At 38.2% G+C, this 21,923-nt stretch overlaps 1 protein-coding gene across 3 annotated transcripts; it reads left to right on the top strand.

Moving 5' to 3' along the window:
* The first annotated feature begins 1,419 nt into the window (after positions 1 to 1,419).
* On the top strand, positions 1,420 to 20,852 carry itga4 (integrin alpha 4). 3 transcript variants are annotated; one of them, XM_079464313.1, is made up of 28 exons: positions 1,420 to 1,779; positions 1,948 to 2,060; positions 3,092 to 3,189; positions 3,663 to 3,792; positions 3,876 to 3,943; positions 4,011 to 4,140; positions 5,398 to 5,483; positions 6,665 to 6,727; positions 6,812 to 6,949; positions 7,233 to 7,341; positions 8,973 to 9,067; positions 9,422 to 9,512; positions 11,755 to 11,800; positions 12,206 to 12,360; positions 13,552 to 13,706; positions 16,077 to 16,226; positions 16,331 to 16,407; positions 17,838 to 17,985; positions 18,070 to 18,168; positions 18,252 to 18,328; positions 18,524 to 18,613; positions 18,730 to 18,817; positions 18,905 to 19,012; positions 19,219 to 19,344; positions 19,425 to 19,550; positions 19,648 to 19,746; positions 19,837 to 19,956; positions 20,358 to 20,852. In XM_079464313.1, the coding sequence occupies exons 1-28, from the start codon at positions 1,595 to 1,597 to the stop codon at positions 20,442 to 20,444; spliced, it is 3,057 nt and encodes a 1,018-aa protein (XP_079320439.1). In that variant the 5' UTR covers positions 1,420 to 1,594; the 3' UTR covers positions 20,445 to 20,852. The 3 variants fall into 3 exon arrangements, with proteins under 3 accessions (XP_079320439.1, XP_079320440.1, XP_079320441.1); XM_079464314.1 differs by having other exon boundaries at positions 1,482 to 1,779; positions 17,847 to 17,985; positions 20,358 to 20,851; XM_079464315.1 differs by lacking the exon at positions 1,948 to 2,060 and having other exon boundaries at positions 1,639 to 1,779.
* The last annotated feature ends 1,071 nt before the right edge of the window (positions 20,853 to 21,923 follow it).

Genomic DNA, 21,923 nt, shown 5'->3' with positions numbered 1-21,923 from the left:
CTCAAATCTTTTTAATTTAACAATGATGAGTATATATATTTTCCTCTTTTTCTTCCATTTTAACTTTACCTTAACAGTCACTGCCCAGATATATTGGTTTTGGGGGAACAAAGTTGAAGTTCTTTTTGAAGTAGCTTTTACAACCTTCGTTGTACAAAGTTAACAGATCTTGTGCAAGTAATTCATCAATAATTTTGTCAATCTGCATGTGTGACCTTAATGAGGAGAATTTCTAAAAAATACAAGGGCACTGAAACTCAAACTGAAAATTCGCACTGTGTTGGTGTTTTTTTAAACATGTGTATAAAAAAGGCCTAGTTGGCGTAAAGGCAATTCTCACAATTCACATCTGTACATTGTGGGTAATGTGACTACACAATAAAAAATAAACAGGAAAAATAAATAAAGAAGCGGTGGGGTGATACATTATTTTCAACTCTAAAGGCTACTGAGAGTTGTAAGATGCTAAAAGCTAGCTAACAGGTAGCTTATGGAATCAAAAGATACAGAGCACATAATAAGAAATGATTAACTTATCTACGTTTGCAGTATATTTAACAAAAACCTTCTAAATATTTGAAATGTTTAATCACTCATTGTTGGGGATTTCATTTTAAGTTTCAAACCATGACAATCAAAGGAAAGGAACATAAACTCAATGATCACACACACCTGGCTGCCCTTAAAGTGGCAACACCTTTGCGTAAACAATTAAGCAGTCAGCGCACATATGTGTGTGTATGTGACAGTTTAGTAAAAAAGGCAGTATTTTACAGCTGAATATTACAGCTGTTCTCTGTAATGTGTTAATATAGTTATTAACTGTATTATATTATCTGAGCTACAGAAATGGACCTCATGTTTCAGTTAAATACTGTTTCCCAATGTTACTGCTAAATACTGACTATTTTAAAGTTATTTACCCTGTAATTTACAGCGAGGTTTAACAGTGTAGTGTCAGAAAATGACTACTATGGGAGTCAATGGTGACCAAGAACTGTTTGGTTACGAGCATTTTACTAAATTACTTTCTCCGTGTTCATCAGAACATAGAAATGTACATTTGGAACAACTTGAGGGTGAGTAATTTTCATATTTAGGTGAACTGTCCCTTTTAACAAGTTCACTACGTGTTTTCATGTTTTAGCCCAGGGTTCCTCTTAAACAGCTTTTCGTGTATTTCGATGAATAAAGTCACGTTATATTCTCTCGTCATTCTCTCGACCACAAACAGTCGATGCCATAGTAGTCTCCACGTAGTTTTCATAGCTGTGTAGACCGTAAAGAAGTGCGCGCTGTCCGGCACTCTCGGCACGGTCACGCCCCTGCGGCGCGTCCTCCGTCCAGCACCCGGCGCGGCCACACCCACGCAGCGGACCCTCTACCAGTTCAAAGACTTCCCTTCACCGAGCGCTCGGTGACGTCACGGACGCTAGGCGCTCCGGGCAGATGAGATGCGCGGAGCGCAACAGGCGAGCCCACACCTCAAGCTCACAACTACAATGAGAACTTACTGAGACATTGCGAAAACTTCATCGGGACTATTTGCACTTTGTTTTGGATTCTTCTGTATTTTGTGTGTGTGTGTGGTGCTATGGCTTTCACACATCTAAAAAGAGATTTGAAATGGACACACACAGTTGGGATTTTTTCATGGTACCTGTTGATCCTGTGCGACTGTTACAATCTGGATGTGGAGCATCCTTTGGTTTTCAATGGACCCAGTGGATCTTTATTCGGATACACTGTTCTGCTTCACCAGCATGCTGAGAACACATGGTAGGTGCATTAAACGTACTTGATAAGTTTTGACAAGCTAAAACAAGGGTAAGTGAGCACCACTTCATGGTTGTCGAACATCCAGGAGACCACGAGCTATCCGAGTCACTGTTAGATCATACTGGCTGTTTTCCCAAGTCTGTATTTAATGGCATGTTTATTGTGAAGGCTGATAGCAGGAGCGCCTGTGGCAAACTCCAGCTTTTATCCTAATATCAAAAGTCCCGGAGCTGTCTACAACTGCAGTATGTGGAGCTCTCAATGTGAGCAGCTGCCTGTTGGTATGTCTTTTTCTCTGCTCTTCTTTATTGTTAGTCATTCTGTGTATGGTACGTTAAAGAGGTTTCTCTATGTGCTGTTGTTTTTTCACAGCTTGGTGTTAAAAATATTTGAATTCACATGTTTATTATAAGAATAGAGTTTTTCTCACTTCTTTAAAATGAAAGGTTTCTCTATTTCATTTCACCACACATCGAGAGTTCACACTTATGAATGAGCTTTTATTCTGAATAAGCTGGTGTGTGCTTTCTTCAGCCCTGACTGTAATGTCTCTGGGGGTCAGTCAGACTGTGGAGGGTTTCCTCTTGTCAGGAAGAGGATGATCATTCTCCCTGCCCTAAACAAGTAATGTGGGATAGTCTTCTTTGTAGGCCAAGCTATGGGATATAGCATCAAAAATCTGATTCAGGCAAGGGATAAGTATGAATATCTTTCCACCAACTCCTGGTGTGAACCGTTCAGAATTGCTCAAAGTTGGTGTGTGTGGGGATATTGTTATTACTGTTGTAGGCTTAGGCAAGTTTCACTATTAGTATTGAACAAAACCTCTAACCATCAGTATAGTCCCGTGGTGTTTTTGCTACTGATGGAAGGGTTTGGGAGGCTTGGAGAGATTATACTTTTTTAAAGCAATAAACAATTTTCACCCTGGTGGATATTATCATGGCAGAGAAATATAAGGTTTATAGACTTTCCTTGAGGGAGGCACCTGGGACATACTGTATCTAGGGACTGGAATACAGGTTCATTGAGACTTTGAAGGGGGCCAGTGAGCAACCACTTTAAAGCATGTTGAAAACCCTAGCTTATCTCAAGCACCGTCTTTGGTACTTTCTAAGTCATTTGTAGCCATAATGTGTTTCCAAGTTTCCCCACGTGTTTCTGTTAACGCATGGGTTGTGAAAGTCACAGATGTAAATTTGATTGACAAGAAGAAACATTTGCATTTCTATAATGATTTGAACACTTTCATAAAATAAGCACTTTGACTATATCCGTCTTGCAATGGTAACATGTTACTGATTGATTTCAGGAGGTGTGCGGCAGTGTGGGAAACATTGTTTGGCGGAGAATGATAACCAGTGGCTGGGTGTGAGTCTGTCGCGGCAACCCTCAAAAGGCTACGTTATGGTATACGTTTTAGTTTTTCACTCGAAAAAGTGTTTCGTACTGTTTGACTGCTCGCATTAAAATGTCAACGACACCTTTGCTGTTAAGAAATGTAGTCATGATGAAGCAATTATAATTCCTAAACAACTAAACATATCTGAATAGGGTGCTCTGTGATCTTTTGTTAGAAACATTTGTTAGACACATGATTTGGTTAAACATCTTAAATAATTGTGACACATTTCAGCGCAGATTGTTTTGTAATCCTCTCACGACGTCATGTCCAAACTCCATTTGACCTGGCAGTCAACCCAGACCAATATATATATATATTAGTGCGGTGAAGTGCTGCCAATCCGAAGTTTTTAATGGCACAGCTAAATCTGTAATCTTTAAAATCTTTAAAATTATAGATAGGATTGTTTTTGATAAGACCCAATTTAAATAAAGTATGTTGAGTACTTACGCAAATGTTTATTCGACTCTGATTTTAGGCCTGTGGTCATCGGTGGAAGAACGTCTTCTATTCTAAAAAAGATGGTCAGAACAAGCTTCCACATGGCGTTTGCTTTAGATTCAGCCCCGATTTGAAGCACTCCAGTCATATTATCCCCTGCTATAAAGGTACAGGTTTCAAATACTATCAGGGCAAACTACTTTGGAGTTTCACAGAGCATCATTTGAGAGATATTTTGATGTCTTTGCAGATCATCAAAGGAAGTTTGGAGAAGGTTACGGGTCATGCCAAGCTGGGATAGCGAACCTATTCACAGAGGTATTGACATTTTTGCTCATTTCCAGAATTCCCCTTGCCTGTTTCTAATGATATGTTGTGTTTGTAGGACCTGATGATCATGGGAGCTCCCGGCACCTCATACTGGACCGGATCCGTGCTTGTTTATAACACCACGAGCGACATTTCGGCAGCTTATGTGGATGACGACAGTGAGGTTCTTTATGGGAGTTATTTAGGTGAGCTTTACATTTAGTATTTCTTAACTGTGTTCCAAAACATGGGTTGTCTATGAAGGCACACATTAGTGAGATCTTGTTTTTTTTATCATTTACGTTTATTAGCGAAGACTGAACCATTTTTATTGGAGAAAGCTTTTACGGCTTATGTTTTCGCTCGAATGGATTGCTGTAACTCTCTTTATTTTGGAGTAGACTGTGGAGCTTTGGGGTGCCTACAAAGAATCGCCAGTACAACTTAAAATTATTTATAGGCTTTCGTTTCATGGCTCTTCACAATTTAGCCCCTGGGTATTTGTAAACTTGGTATCAGCTTAAACTCCCACAAGATCTCTGAGGTCTGAAAATCAACACCTCCTGTGTGTTTCTCGGACAAAATACCAACACAGGGGAGATAGAGCCTTTTCAGAAGCAGGTCGAAAACTGTGGAGTGCCCTCCCTCTCATTATTAGATCTGTCAACTCATTACCAGTCTTCAAAACTATGTTAAATGCATATCTTTTATCTATTACTTGTGAAACATTTCTGTTCGTGTATGTAATATCCTTGAGATGTTGTGAAGCATATTGGGCAACCTGGTGTTGCATTAAACTGTGCTATATATAAAAAGTAATGGATGCCCAATGTAAGGTTTTACAATGTTTCTTACCAGGTTCTGATATAGAGCTGTATTATTTGTGATGTTTAATTTATGAAATGTAGACTAACTACATTTACACAAGACTTAGCAGGAAGTAGACTTTATGTTTTATGCTTTTTAGACAGGAAACAGACTGACAGGTCACGCTGTCACACATTGCGGTATTCATCTCTTTGCAATCTGTCTTCAGCTCGAAATACAATATTTTTGTCATGTCAGCAAGTTCACCTTTTTGGTTAAAAATTCTATTGATTTTTGCTACTTATTGTTTCGTGGACATGCGATTTTTTTGCTTCATCGTCTAACAGTTTGACACATGGTCACGCAAAACCCAGAAGAATCTGAAAATATTCAAATTGGATTCCCAGGCCCGAGAACATCATGAAAATGATTGCAATCTTAAAAACACATGGGAAGTTGCACATGAAAGTATTTAGGAGACATGTTAAAATTAGATTTTTCAAATAACAATTGTAATAACAATAAGGGTTATGCGAGTGTAATGGAAAATGAATGGACATTTATTGGTCAAAAGTGTGAGAACACTAAAATCATAAGTAGATACTAAGAAAGGAGTTTTGATGTTTCACCATCACATGCTGTTGTCTCTCCATCAGGTTACGCTGTTGGTGCTGGACACTTTCTGCATCCCCAGAGCACTGAGATAGTTGGGGGAGCTCCTCAGCATGAACAGACTGGTAAAGTAAGAGTTAACACCTTCATCTCCTCTTCACCTAAACTTTGAAACGAAACACAATAAACATATGAGTTATGTTGGAACACCACGGTGCTCTTTTTTTTCAGATGAATACACTTTCGCTTTTTGTGTTCTACTGTCAAAATGACAGCATGCGTACATTGCTATTTAATTACCAAAAGTGTATGATAGGATATTTCATTTTAGGATGTTTTTGTATAAGGACTGGAATTACACATTTTCATTTGGTAGTCGTGGCAGAAGGTTGCTGGTTCGATCCTCAGGGTGGGCGGGTAGCGACTGAGGTGCCCTTGAGCAAGGCACCTTACCCCACTTGCTCCCCGGGCGCTGCAGTGATAGCTGCCCACTTCTCCGGGTGTACGTGTGTTCACGACTTGCTGTGCGTGTGTTCACTACTCTCTGGTTGGGTTTAATGCAGAGGTCACATTTCGGGTATGGGTCACCGTAACTAACAAATAGGTCACTTTCACTTTCAATCATAGTTATCTTGTAAACATCTGGTTTTGAATTTAAATGATTTTGGTAACTCTATAGTGAGGCTCCAATAGGTAACTACTGTACATTAGTTAACATGAACATTAATTTTATTGCAACATTTTCTAACACATACAAATATGTGTCTGTTACCACAATGCTCAATGAACTAACATTAACATATGTTACATAACTTACATAACTACCATTAACAAATAAAAATAAATAGTTTATTGTCAATTTTTCTTAGCTAATGCATCTTTATAGTTAGGTCACATTCTTTAACATTAGATCAAATGTTACTGTGATATCAAACCAGTTGTTTATATACAGATGTGTGTAAAATGATGGTAGTAGCAGATGGAACGAGACTCTTGTAACGCTTGCTCTTTGAAGCAGTTGTGAACGGTAAATCAGTTTAACTGAAATGTTCTTCCATCTGTGCGGAAAGAGGAAGCAGGTTTATATTTGCAGATGTGGTGAGCTTGCAGTATTTAAGCGTATTGAAAAAAACGCTCATGTCTGATGATTTTACCAAAGAAACAGGGACCGGTTTGGGGAAAGCGTTATCAGTGAGCCGCAGTTCATGTATGTGATAAGACTCTCTGGATGTGTAACGTTCACCACTGTAGACGGTCCATTGTTGGGCCTTGTGTTAAAATTTCCTAGATTTCAATATTCTCTTTCTCCAGGCCTACATATTCAGGATCGAAGGCAACACTTTGAAAATTGTTAATGAAACCAAAGGCAAAAAGGTGAGAACGTTCAGGAATTTGAAGTGTTCCTATGGGATGTGCCCGACACATGAACACAATGGTGATGTTTGTTCCTGTTTACAGCTTGGCTCGTATTATGGAGCTAGTGTTTGTGCTATTGACCTGAATGCAGACGGCCTGTCCGATCTGCTGGTAGGAGCTCCAATGTTCAGCTCGGTGAGGGAGGAGGGACGTGTACATGTTTACATTAACCAGGGAGAGGTGAGCAGTGAACTTGATATATATTTACAGTTTACCATAACATTACTTTTTTCCTAAAAGTAATTAACATTTTGCTAAATCGATATAATTTTTAAACCAATACATATTGGGTTTTTTTGTGTGCAGTGGAGTAAAGAGAATTCCAATCTGGGGAAAACTTATTTATTTGCAATGACACCTGCATATACATTTTTCTGGTTTTGATTATGACCTCCAGTACCATACAAAATAATGTTGTACCTTTCTTACGAATATTTTGGTTTTGGTTTGTCTCTTTTCCCAGGCTAATCTGAAAGAGGCAGAGTTTGAGTTAGTCGGCAGCGATTCTTATGCCGCTCGATTTGGAGAAACCATTGTTAACCTTGGAGACATTGATGATGACGGATATCCAGGTACATTATGTCACATCCTCTTACATGAACCACAAAATGTAAATCGACGATTCTTATTGTCTTATGGAATATTGCAGGGTTTATTAGAAATGATTTATTTTAGCATGTCTTTTTATATTAAATTCACATGACAATGTTATCGTAAATCTAAAACATAAGCAATAACATTAACATCATTGCGAAGAAAACACCATCGCAACTTCCTTTCATGACGACTTTAAAAAATAATTTGTAGTATTTATTTTATATTTTATATTCATAGTATATATAGAGTATATATACAGGTTTCTGTCGTGATTGTGGGAGAGAACCCAAGTGCAGGCAGACACAGGGGATGAAGGGGTTAAACAGAGACTTTAATATAAAACACAAAACAAACACCCACAATGGGGAGAAAACACTATCCAAAACTAAAACACAAAATTGAAAACAAATACTTCCCACATGGGGGGCAAAAACAAACTGCTAGATAAACAAACAAGAAACTAGAACTATACAAACACGATACAGGAACACCACATACAGCGCAGGGACATGTACATGATACAAGTAAAGGTACAAGTATAACGAATGAGCACAAGACAATAGACATGAGGGCATCTTATAGGAAAACTAACAAAGGAGATAACAATGGGCAGGTGTGGGTAATGAGACACAGGAGGAAAGCAATACTAGGAACGAGAGGGGCGGGGCCAATGACGAGACTGGAGAGAACACATATTATGTCCTGATTGACCATAATATGTTTCTCTCCACATAAAACACGTGGGTCTGTCATGATTCTGCCCCTAGACCAGAAAACCAAGACAAGATTAGGCAGAAGATCATGACAGGTTTCGAACATCTAGAGAGTATAGTTTCATGACAGAATAAACATTTTTGATGAACTATTCCTTTAATTCATAAAAAAACTACAGTTTAACAAATAAACTACAGTATATTGCATGGAGTAAGATTTGTATTATTATTATAAAGGCATAATTTGTCTTTATAGAAACATATGTTGGTATTTTTATTGTATTGCATTTGGCCCTGTTTTACAAATCAAGAAATCCTTTATGTATTTCAATGATTTTACCACAGTTAATGGGGTTGTAGGCATTAAGTCATCGTTGCTGTTTAAAGGTTAGCTTGTTGCCCAAGCAAGGGTATGATGGTACACCTCAAAGTTTCTCTTCTTGTTTTCGTACAACCCGCAGCTTTACACTTACAAGCCTTTGCTCTATAAGCAAAATAGAATAATATACATTACCAGCAGTGGTTTCATGGCCAGAGATTGTTTTTTTGGTAGGACTTCAATTTGGAGATGCCCTTGGTTGTTCTCAGCATTACAGAGCCGAAGGTGTGGCTTTGCAGCAGAATGAGAGAATAAATAGTCACACGGTCACCATAAACAACCGTGATAAAACCACTGCTAAAGGACTGAGGCACACCCTTTCACTTCAACTAACACCTCTGTGTCAATGTCACTGATGTTTTCTTTTACTGAGTCAATCAATGTCCACTATGGGATTGCCAGCTTTGTCCATGCTGCATTTAGAAACCTCTTTGAACAACCTTGAAAATGCTTTCAAGGCCCGCAGCTCGCAAGGTTTTGCAAGAGGGCTAATAAAACAATGACTGTTTTTCAGATGTGGCCATCGCAGCCCCTCAGGAGGACGATTTGCTTGGTGCTATATATATCTACAATGGAAGGAGAAGTGGAATCGCACAGAGTTTTTCTCAAGTATGTCTTTCAGCTACTGTTTATGCTTGTATAAGTGGGGGAAATCATGTAGGGGGGTCAGACATGAGCAGTGTTTGCCATCCTGTGCAAACTGCCTCATTGTTTTGTGTTTGCCTTGTTCTCTGCGTCTACAATGGAGTTCAATGAGGAAAGTGTCTAGTCTAATTGCTGTAATTTCCTGAATTTTTTTTTGCTGTCTGAGGAAGCGTTCAGGATCCTAAATGTTCAGAGAATGTGTGGATTTATCAAGTTCGGGAAGAGCTTCTAATAATAACTTCATCTGTGTTGCATGAAGTGTTTTTTACAGACTATATGTATGTTCTGAATGGCGTCTTTGTGCTCTTTTTACACCAGCGAATAACAGGCTCTCTGTTAGGCAATAACCTCAGGATGTTTGGCCAGTCTGTGTCTGGAGGAGTTGATATTGATGGCAACAATTACCCAGGTAACGTTGTAATTTAAACAAATTCAGTTCTCTGTCCTGTAAATAACCACGGTGCAAAACAACCCTTCAGAGGAAATCACCCCATGCGACAAATTTGCAGTGCATTCTATTGAAGTCGTTTTCGCGAATATCTGTCAAGAGGTGACTGACGCAAACATCCTGTTAGCAGTTTGCTGATTTTCTGTATGCACAAAATGATCGGATAAATTTGCCAAATTGTGAAGTTTACAACCAGAGCACAGTTTTAAAATACTGAATCCCATAATGCAACGTGCTTGACTTTCCCTTTCCGCAAACAAACTTAATTTTTTCAAAGAACTAACAAAAGCTGATATGATTTGTGCTCACAATGCCATTTAAATTGCAAACTTACTGTTCCGTTTGTATCTAAACACAATTCTCGGAAGTGTTCATCACGCTGTCTAAGGTGTTTATCGTTGTCTTGATTATGCTGTTTAATTTACTATTTTCATTTTTTTAGCAAGTCTTTGAGTTAGGAATGTGAGATTCACCCAAAAATGAAATGATGTCATCATTTACTCAATCTCTTGTCATTTCAAACCTTTTGGACTTTTCTTCTGCAGAACACAAAAGACGACATTTTGAACAAAGTATGTAACCGAAGAGCAATGGCCTCTATTCACTTCCTTGGCATGGAAACAAAACCAATGCAAGCGAATGGGGGCCAGTAAACGACATTCTTTTTTATTTTTATTTATTTTCTATTTATTTAACATTGATATTGCACATAGAAAAACATTACAGTAAATGCACCAGAATTAGCAGAAGCTATTTTTCATCTGTAGTCCCTGGACAGAATGTCACATGTCATCCTTAAAGATATATTGTTTACAAAACAACAAAGTAATAAAGCATTTAAAAAACAATCATAGAATTTAATAATACAACATAATACAAGAAAATAAAAAAATTCCAAGTAGCAATCACAAAACTAACCATACAACATAAAATAAGATAAAGCAGCAACACAACGTAGCAGGGAAAATACCATGTCAGTATTCCAACATATTTTAATTGAGAAACTACCTGGAGCCTCTCCCCGGTCACAACAACATCAGGCTTTTTACCAATACTGTTTGATTTTGAAAAATAACATACATACAGTTTCGGAGAGATTTAATTGCAAACCGTTTTTTTTAGCCATACTGATACATGGGCCATAGAATCTGTCAGTTAATTGGCAACTTCAGCCAAATTATTACCATATACCTAAATTACGGTATCATCCGCGTAAATTTGTTTTTTTAGCACCAGAAAAAAATCTGAGGTTAGATAATTTATATATAAGGCAAAGAACAAAGGCCCCAAGATAGATCCCTGAGGGACCACAGTAGATGTACATAAATCAGCTGAATATTGATTCTGAACTCTAACACACTGTGTCCGACCTCATCGGTATGATTCAATCAAATTAAGTGTGTGTGAGAAAAAATTAAAACTAGACAACTTTGATATAAGAATTTTATGTATGACAGTATCAAAAGCTTTCTTCAAATCACGGAACACCACACAAATTACACCACCTTTGTCTAAAAGGGATCTTATATTCTCATATAAGAAAACAATTTGCTGTCTCAGTTGAACACTTTGCTCTAAAGCCAAACTGCAATGGATGCAAGGTGAATGGACGATTATTTAAATGCCAGCTAATCTGCTCTGAAACAAATTTCTCCTAAATCTTAGAAACGTTGGGTAAAATACTGAGAGGCCTATAATTATCGATCGATAAAGGATCTCTACCTTTAAATCTTGGAACAACAACAGCAGATTTTCATACCCTAGGGAATTTACCGTGAGAAATCGAGAGGTTAATGATAGTGGTGATAGGTTTAACTAACGTCAGGCAAGATTCTTTAATCATAAGTAAATCCATCCCGAATTTATATTTTGCCCTAGATGGTTTTAGGGATCTAATTATTCTCCTTACATCTAAATCAATAACAGGCCTTATACTAAAAACAGACTCCATTAACAGCACATGCATTTTAATACCCATTTAAGAACCCTTTTGCAATAGTAGATACAGAATCAATAAAATGCTGATTAGGAGTTTCTGCTACATCGGCTGAATTGTTCTTCAAAATATCTTCTTTTGTGTTCTGCGGAAGAAAGAAAGCCATACAGGTTTGAAATGAGGGTGAGTAAATTATGAGAGAATTTGTATCTTTTGGGTGAACGATCACTTTAAGTGTGTTCATGAGAATTTTATCGTTTCACCCAGATGTTGCTGTGGGAGCTTTTCTCTCGGACTCAGCTGTGGTGTTCAGGTAAAGACAGCTCAGTTCTACACACCGAAAGCAATTTCCACACACACTTCAGATGTCAAGATCTTGTCTAATGGTTTGGTTGACTTTGTAAACAGACCAATCATTGAAATTCTTGGGATTCTCAAAAACTTGCCTTACACCCTACAGACATTATTGACTTCACACACTTTTCAAGATAAAACCTACGTAAAGTTTTATACATAATGCTTAAAGCTAGAGTGTCATTCTTTTCACAGTAAATTCCTTTTAGGATAGGTATTGTTATCAGTTTCTCAAGAGCCATATTTGTGTTATTGAACTATTCATTCAACATTACGTTTATTGATATTTTTTGCACCGCTCTCCTCTACATACAGTATGCATACTGCTGTGTGGCGTGTTATACTGTTTCTCTGGCTGTTTCAGGACACGTCCCGTGGTGAAGGTGGATGCTGTGATGTTACTGCCTGAAAGTGTGAATCGCTCTGTAGCTCACTGCTTTGAGAGCGGCCAACCTGCTGTGTGTGTGAATATTACGGTGTGCTTTCGAGTGGGAGGAAAACAAATCCCAGGAAACATAGGTAGGACGGTTAACCTCATCCAGAGACCTCATCCAAGCTTGTAAAGTAGTAATCTTAAAGGGATAGTTCTCCCAACGTTTTTAAAACGCCAGCACCGGCCTTTTTTTCTTCTGAGGTTGAAAAAAAGGTCATTTTTGGCCGGAGTTCCCCTTTAACAAAACTCATGACCTACAAGTTTATCTAAATCTGCATACTGTGAGATTTGTGCAATAATCCACCAAAGTAATGCAACATCCTTTACGACTTTCTGCATTGCTATCGACATGTCTAAATTTGGATGCAGGTTTGATGGCCTCTAACGGTTTGGATATATCAAGCCCGACACACATGTTCTTAGAGTTGAGTACATAGTGTTCAAGGATGAACATTTGTTTTTTTTTTTGTTTGCCAGTGTTTGTGGAGTCACCTTATCAGCACGTTCTGAAGGCAGAGGCAGTTCGCTGTGTTTCAGACCCGTGCTCTTTATCTCTGCCCCACAAACCCCTTTGGTTGTGGCCGTTAGAAAGCTCGGGGTGTGCGTGAAGGCTGCCCTTACTGATAGGCCGACATTCATTGACCACACTGTAAACAACAAAGCCATGCTTGATGGCGAGTACCACTAATGGTGATATTGATATGAAGTCCGGCAAGGTGGATGTCAGTACATAGTGTGTGAAAGTTAAAGGTGTCATCCAGAGATTTTACTATCTGGTGCCATGGATGTATTTGTGCGAATCAGTAGCGGACCGCTTCAGTTATTGACACAGACAGATGTGATAATAGAACGCCACGTGTCCTACACACGTGTTTGTTTTGGCACAATACTAAGCAGAGTTTAGTTGTTTACGGTTATAACAATGCCACTTGATGCGTGGTGCGCTAGTGTTGGCTATATTTTACGATGGCTTTTAATATGACTTATTTAGGCAGAATTTAGAACTGAATTATTTGTTATTTTATATAATTTTTACTGTTTTTAACATTTTGTGAATGAAATATAGTACCTTATATTTTAAAGAAGCTTGAATATCGATAATTTATTCACAGAGAATAATTATTACTTACCCAAAATTGTTTTGGACATTTTCGACCGAATTTGACTTAAATTTAAACTTTCAAATAGAGATTATGGATTGGAGCTTTTATTTGCTTTGTGATTAAGTTACACAGGTTATAAGATGAACTTTAACCTCTAACCATCATTCTGTTTAGAGATCAAGTACAACCTAACCGCAGATGTTCACCACAAAGGAGCCTTTCCATCTCGATTTTACTTCATTGGAAATGGCACGTCTAACTTTACCTCTGACAGAGTGAAGGTCAAACATGAAAAGCTCACCTGCGCCTTCCACAAGGCCTTCATGAAGGTATGACACTTTTTTATTTGTTTTTAAAAGTGCCGGGAGTGAGTTCCAAGTGCTTTTTATTAAATATACATGTGACAGTGTTTGTCAACAAATAAATTAAAGTTACACTTCTCCCAAAAACAAAAAATCCATCATATTTTTTCACCATTATTCAGTTCAATTCAAGTTTCAAACAGACAGATGGACAGATTGGATCATATGGTTTCAAACCTGTATAAAACACAAAAAAATATATTTAGTGAAAGGTTTTTTTTTCGTCCACATAATAGAAGTCAATCGAATCCAGTGTTGTTTGGTTACCAACATTCTTCTAAATATCTTCTTTTGTGTTCTGCAGAAGAAGGAAAGTCATACAGGTTTGAAATAACGTGAGGGTGAATAAATGATGAAATATTTTAAAACAAATATTTGGTCAACTTTCCCATTAAGTGCATTCAAAAGTAATGCATCTTATTCATAAAAGAATGTCGATAATGCCAGACCTCCCCAATAAAATACTGATACAGAATATAAAAATACTCTGTCAAAATGGCTTTTCCACTGTGTGGTGTCTGAATGAAGCTCCGGCCAGCAGTGAGCCGTCACGTTGTCTTTGTTCGCCCTATGTTGTGTGTTTCAAAAAGCTGACTTATGGATCCCGTGAACTTCACAGCTGTTTCTCACCCACATCATTCTGGTCCTCTCGCTCGAGTTAATCAGCTTCTCAGAAATGCCCAGGTGGCTTAGCTTTCTCCAGGTTTGCGTCGTGACTCCACACAGGAGGCCCGGATGATAAAGAGGGTCTTGCGCTGGATTGTTGGACTCGGTCGCAGGTTGTCGCTGCTGGCAGGTGAGAGTACGAGGGAAGACAGGGTGGCGTGGGTGGGTGAAGACTAAAGGTAGACAGTTGATAAAGTGAGGACAGATAGCTCTGCGAGTTGTTCCAGGTGTTTGCGTGAGCCCCACTGGAGCCCTCTTCACGTGTCTGTTCTTGTAATCGGGGCTATCTGAACCAGCTCGTGTTTTACAAAGTAATTAATGGAGGCACGTGTATGGCCGCCCTGTTATTAATGGCCGCTCATGGAGACGGTGGCCGTAAACAAGTGTGATTATCCGTCGGAGTCGATCCCAGACAGAAGCTGCTAGATTTGAGGTATTTTTAGAGCATAATTAATGTATAATAGGAGTAATGAATGGAACATGAAACAGATGTGGCGGACATCTTGCGGCTTGTTTTAGGACGCTGACAGAACAGCTTGTTCGCCTTGTTCTCAGACAGCAGCCTGTGTAAGCAATGTTCCTGGGTTTACCCACAATGCATCTGTGTTGCGTTCTTTAAAGCTGAAATTCATAAGTTATTTTGCTTAAAAATAAGCAAAATTCCTTTCCTTACCTTGCCATGATTTACAGTTGTTAAAGTATTGGCGGTTTTAGCAGCAACAGCATGAACAAACGGAGACCTCCGCAAAGAATCAATGACAACAGAGCCCCTTTCAAGTAGATTATTTTATTACAATTAATAGAAACTAAAATAATATCATAAATATAATATAAATTGTTGTATTATATAGACCAATAAATGAACACAGACCGGAAGTTCTAACCCTAACGTACAATAATTTTTTGGGCTGTGGGTTCTTTTTTTCCATGTCATTATTCTTACCCAGATTTTTGAAGATGTTGAAAAACACTTTTTTCATTCTTATGTAGCGGGCTCATCGACGCTCGCCGTTCAACAATTTACAGATGAATGAAATCTTTCACAGGTTCCTCCCCCACAGGCACATTTTTTTAAATATCATCTAGATGTTTGTGCACGCCCGATTTCTGTGAACACATCCTGAGCAGAGGACACAAGTTCACAGCTTTGACTTTGAATTGAGCATTTGCTGCAGAAATGAGTGTCCCTTTGAGGATGTTGTTGTGGCTGGAGTCCAGCTCATTTACACCGCATTCTAAAATCCGGTCACACGTCTCCCCTGAAGCAAATATTCAGACCCATGAGAGCGCACAGCACATCTCCCAACCGCTGAGCCCCCAATTATAGACCACCATCACAGCTGACATGGCAACCCTTTACCTGCATTCATTAGCTGGACAAAGCCAAGACAAAATAAGACAAACAGCTTTTGCAACTCCAACTTGGTCATTTCATGCAATTACTTTATGTGATTGGCAAAAAGTCCCACAGACTTTTAATTGAAATCAAACCTTAGGGACCATAATATCGTGGTTGGACCTGAAAGCAACCACTCAGATCCCCCTAGCAACTGTTGCACTAAAGCACTCAAATCAACCACATAGCAACAACCTGACAACCAAATCAAGCAAGAGCGACTTATTTACTTCCAAACATGTGAACAGAATACGATGTTTTTCTCTGTTACACAGAAAGACGTTCGCGATATCTTCACGCCCATCCATTTCGAGGTGAAATATGACCTTGGAGGGCACAGTGTGCTGCAGCAGGACCCCAGGGGCTTGCCGGCCCTAAAACCCATTCTACAGCAGAAGGAAATGTCAAATGTTGTGAAAAACATGGTCAGTTTTTCTTTTGCATCTTCGTGTTACTGTCCCTGACGCTTATTTGTACTAAATAGACGTGACGTTGGGTCCTAGTATGAAATCTTTGCATCTTCCCGCAGACCATATTTGCCAGATATTGTGCCTGGGAAAACTGCTCAACCAACCTTCAGGTGTCCGCTCATTTGGTTTTACCACAGTAAGTTGATCGTATTTCTGAAACATGCATTATTCATTTTTCAACCCTAATATAAAAATATATATTCCATGGAGATATCACGTGTATGTAAGTTATTAAATTATACAAAGAGAAAAACATGTAGTATAAATAAATGAAGAGTTTGGTTCCAAAATAAGATAACTCGTTTTTTTACTTTACCATCCAATTAATATCAATAAAACTGCAGTTTTAAGCCATGGTAAAAAACAATAAAAACATGATAACATGATAAAAAACAAAATTTTTGAACATTTTATAAACAGCATTATTCAAATATAGATTTATATGGAATAAATAAATAGACAAAATAATATATATATATATATATATATATATATATATATATATATATACATATATATAATAATCACAAACAAAATGAATTATGAATTAATGTATATACAATTATAATAAATAGATATAATAAATATAGAGATAAATAATTAAAGAAATAAATATAGGTTTGTTTAGAATAAATAGAATCATCAATTATAATATATATATTATATAGTTGGAATAATACAATATAGATTTAATAAATAAATAAATATATTCATTTATATATAATAAATAAATAGAATAATATAATATTATTTTATATATGTATTAAATAGTTAGAATAATAAATCAAGTTATCGATTTAATAAATGAATAAATATATTGATTTATAGAGAATAAATGAAAAGAATCATATAATATAGGTCTGTGATGCGGACAAAACCTTGGATTTAACTTCAGTTTACTGTCCGGAAGGTTATTTTAATATTATATGAATATGTCATAATAATGTATTAACTACGAAGAGTGGCATGATATGCACATATTAATGCACAAGAGTTCTGTTTTTATTTGCTTAACTCGTTCAAGTGCAAAATGATAATAAAACTATGGATCTTGGTCAATATTTAGGGTGTCAGTGATATCTGAAGAGCTTTTTAGATTATCGTCTATCCCCATTTAACCATCGCTCACAGTAGCCAAAGCTTGATATCAATATAATTTATCCATCACATTTTTTGGACTCACCCAGCTGAGGCAAAAGTGTGTGTGTGTGTGCGCACGTCTGTACACATTAGCATTTTGGATCATGTTTGCAGCCGAATGCAAACTAATTTATGGACCCCTCTCACCCATTGGTGATAATACATGATCTGATTATTCATAAGCAGGGGTGTGTGTGTGTGTGTGTGTGTGTGTGAGAGAGAGAGAGAGTGTGTGTCCTGTCACTCTCCCAGATGCACACCTGGTGCCTTTAGATGAGAAACACCAGGTCTGAAACCTCACAGCATGCAAAATACAAAAAGTGAAACTGTGTCCGGAAAGCACATTTTACACTGCAGACGATCTATTAGAGAAAGATAATTTAATCGTTGTTGTATCTTTTAAATAACGCAGTGTTTTCTCGACAGGTCTTACAGAAACATGCATTATTTTGCTCTGGGTAATGGAAAAAGTCTCATGTTAAATACAACACTGATCAACACCGGAGACGACGCGTTTCTTCCCAAACTTCACCTGAGGTTTCCCAGCAACCTGCATTTCATCAAAGTGATCGAAGTAATGCCAGCATACACTTCACCACAGAGGAACATTGACATGTTCTCTTCACTTTAAAGTCATTAATTGTTTATCTTATTTCAGGAAGATAAATACGTAAGCTGTGAAATCGCTGAGGAAAATAAAGTAGCTGTTGGTTTGGACTGCAGCGTTGGAAATTTATATATCCCCCCTTTCACAAAGGTAAACCTCACGTCTATCGAGGTAAATGAATTCCTGTTTGTCGTCACGTCTTGTTGGAATATAAACATGTCTCTTTTCTCCAGCTCAACATCACTTTTCTACTGGACATGATGCAGAACAGCAGCGCCGGAGACCTCGGCATCAGTTTTAATGCAACAAGGTACCGTAAGAGATCCAGAGATCTCAGACTGAAGGAATGTTGATCCAAGAGCCAAATGTAAACATTTGTGAAGAAACCAATCGTTCTGTGCGTTAAAGGTTGACAATTGATCTTCCATTTAAGGTTCTTGTGATGCGTGTTGCTCTGAGAAACAAGAAAACCCAGAGATAAAAAAATCCATTGTGTGTTTTTCAGCAAGAGTTTTGAAAACCCTGATCTTCTGCATGACAATGTGGTCATTCTTACATTGCCCTTAAGATACGCCATTGATGTCAATGTACACGGGTGAGTCATGCGTCTCCTTATGAACAGTGAGAAACAGTGATTCTATAGATAGGCGTCTAAAGAAAAACAGGCAACTTACAGGACTCGTGTTTATATTTCCTTTGCCTTTTCTGTAGGTTTGTCTCTCCAACTTCATTTGTAATTGGAGACCAAGAGTCTGTGCCGGTCGACTGCTATTCTGATAAGTTCAATTATACCTACAAGGTAGCATAGCACTTCATCAGACAGACGATGATGGCATTAAGCGTTAATGAATCGACATGTTTCATTCTAATGTCTATTAACTTACAGGTGATGAATATGGGTCCGAGCAAAGCTCTCGATGCCAAAGTTGAGATCGCCACGCCTCTAATGCTTCTGCCGTACAAATACCAATTAATCAGGATTGCAGATTTACAGGTAGGAGAACATGTGTCCTTGCTTATACTAACGTAGTAATAGGCTTGTATATATTTTTGAAGGCAACATTTTTGTGATCATTTACTTGGGTGACCTAATGAAGAATTATATTTTAATGGAAGATTGGAAACCGTCGTCCCAACAAAGGTTATCTAAGCAACATTTATCCAATACATTTGCATCATCACATTGTTTTTGTCTTGCAGACCACTCTTGGTCATTGCGTCTTAAGGAACGATACAGATCAGGTTATCGGTGACTGTGACGTCCCCACGGCTTCTTTTATACAGGAGCTGGTCTTCTTTTTCTCACCAAAAAGCAAACGCACAATGGTAAAACAAAACTAATTTGATGTGGTTGTGAATGTTGCATGAAGGCGTCCATTAAAAGTCATCATGCTTTCTTTCGACAGTTCTGTGGCTCTGAAGATAAGACCTGTAGAGCGGTGGAGTGTCACTTTGGAGATCTGGAGGTTGGAAAGGAGGTCACCATCACTATGGAGGTCGAGCTGAACCCCAGAGTCCTTCAGCTCAGTCCAGTAAGTTACCCCCATACTAACAAAAAAACTTATACTTTGAATCGCTTTGGATATAACTGTCTGCAAAGATGTAAGAAATTATGCTTATTTCCTGTAGGGACGGCATTCAGTAATGATGATCCATAGCATGATTGACTTTATTTCACCGGTGAGGGATGTCAACACCATTCTTTTAAAGGATGATATTTCTGCTGGAGTAAGTGAAGGAGTCCTAGTGTCAACCTGTCAATTGCACCATATAAGTTGCTTTTTATGAGTTTACATTTGAATATTTGCAATTTTACAGGTAGTTTTAGAGGCTCTGTACAGCCAGAAGCCTTCATCGGCTGTGAGCATGTTTCTGATTGTTTCCAGTCTGGTTGTTGGGCTTATTATTTTAGCCATGCTTGTCATTCTTCTCTGGAAGGTACGTGCCACATGTTCACAGCTTTCATCCACATCTTGTAGGATTAAACCTTACTGAAATATTTTTAAAGATGAAATGTTTTGGAAACAAGTAAAAAATAGCAAAACAATGATTTGCAGAAATTACAACAAGGCGAATACGATACACGAAAAAAAATCTCCATAAAATCTCATTTTGTTTTATGATTTATCTTTAAATGCATGTATAGGCTAGTGTGTGCTTAAAAGCTAACATAAGCAATTATACCAGATATATAACAAAAATCAAATATGAATCTAAATATATGATGACTTTGGCGTATCTATATTTTATCCAATGATAAGGTTCCTCCATCTCTTATATGCTGGAAAAAAGTGAGAGATATACTTTCTATTATAACACTAATATGTTCCTTTTTTTAGCTTGGATTCTTCGAGCGGAAAATGAAGATGGAAAAGTTCAAACGGGACAGTTGGGACTATGTACCCAAGCACGAGAGCGTGTCTTAAAATGGGATTTACAATTGAAGGAACAAACCGTGTCGAACTGCAGCTCCGTTCACACCAACAGCTGGACCCATGATAACCTTAAAGGCCAAAAACATCTTAAAGCGAACTCTAAGAAGAATCCTACAAGAGTCCAGGGCTCTTTAGCTGTCGGTTATGAAGTATTGAACATATTACATGTACACACTGAAATACTCTGGGAAGTGGCCGGGAGGAAAAAGGACACCGGAACGTACTACACAGCTTTAAGGCTTTGTTTCAAAACCTACTGAACTAGAGCACATTGTGAGCACATTAGAGCACATTGTGATGAAAAGACAGAGCATTTTTGTGCCGTCTCCAAAAGCCAGAAATGAAAACAAATGTTACCAAATATTACAAATACAATTTTAAAATGAACTTTTTTCCCCAAATATGTGCATGCTATGTTTTATGTTTCACAACATCTGACTCCGTGTCTCCCACGCCCTTCACACCATGAAAGGTGTTTGAATCTATAAATATATATATATATATATATTATATTTATATGACATTCTGCCTATATGCAAGTGTTCCAGATGGTTCACTCGTGAGGTTTCATGTCACTCAGGATGCTGCCTATGTAGGCACTAGACAGCGAGGCACCTCATTTGATTTTGGAACGGAGCCCGAGTGTTTCCTCACAGTTTTGACTACGATCACTGAACATATTGGCTATTGGCCTGCTGTAAAGGAGAAATTGCACTGCTGTAGCTTTCCTTGCTCTATGTTTGTATATTTCCGACGAAAGACTCCTTCCACCGAACTGACACAAAATTAGCTCAGCCCTGTGTAGCACCTTTGCACCTTCGCTTCGATGCGGTATGGGTTCGCAGCGCAAAAGAGGAAATGACACAAATTCAATGTCTCACCTCGCTCCACCCAAACTCTCGTGGCTGATTTTATTTGTTAGAAGTTTGCAGGGAGACGCCAGATGGAGAAGTGAGTGTGCAGAGCGTGCTTTGGCTGGCTGCCATGGAAACGGAGCAAAGGCGGCTGCTGTTCTGTGTCTGTACTGTGCTGCGAAAGAGTTGATGAGAGTGACATGTGTCTGGCTTCCAGCCATTTAAGTGTGTGCGTGTGTGTCTTCATTTGTATGACAGAGAACCCCCCAACACACACACACACACACACACAAAGCTCTCTTATATGAAGGCCCACGTGAAACTGCACACACAGTTCCATATATGACCAGCTCCTTGCAAAGATATTCATTATGTACATTAATTTGTTTTAAGTTAAAATTGTAAACGTGCACAAACTATGAATGTAATCTTTTGTATGAGTGTTGGATAGTCTGGTTTAATTCGTCTAAAACAGGAATCAACTATTTAACTGACATGCTTCTAACCGAGCACAGTCGCCTGCCGCAGTTTCTGATACATGAGCGTGTCATCACAAGCAGAGTCGTGGTACATTATACAGGGTTGAAAGCTAATACGGAAATAAAATTGAAATATT

This window comes from Barbatula barbatula, assembly GCF_947034865.1.
Source record: "Barbatula barbatula genome assembly, chromosome: 9".
In the NCBI taxonomy this organism is placed as follows: domain Eukaryota; kingdom Metazoa; phylum Chordata; class Actinopteri; order Cypriniformes; family Nemacheilidae; genus Barbatula; species Barbatula barbatula.
Note: the sequence above shows the minus strand (reverse complement) of the source record. Positions and strands in the feature narration are given on the sequence as shown.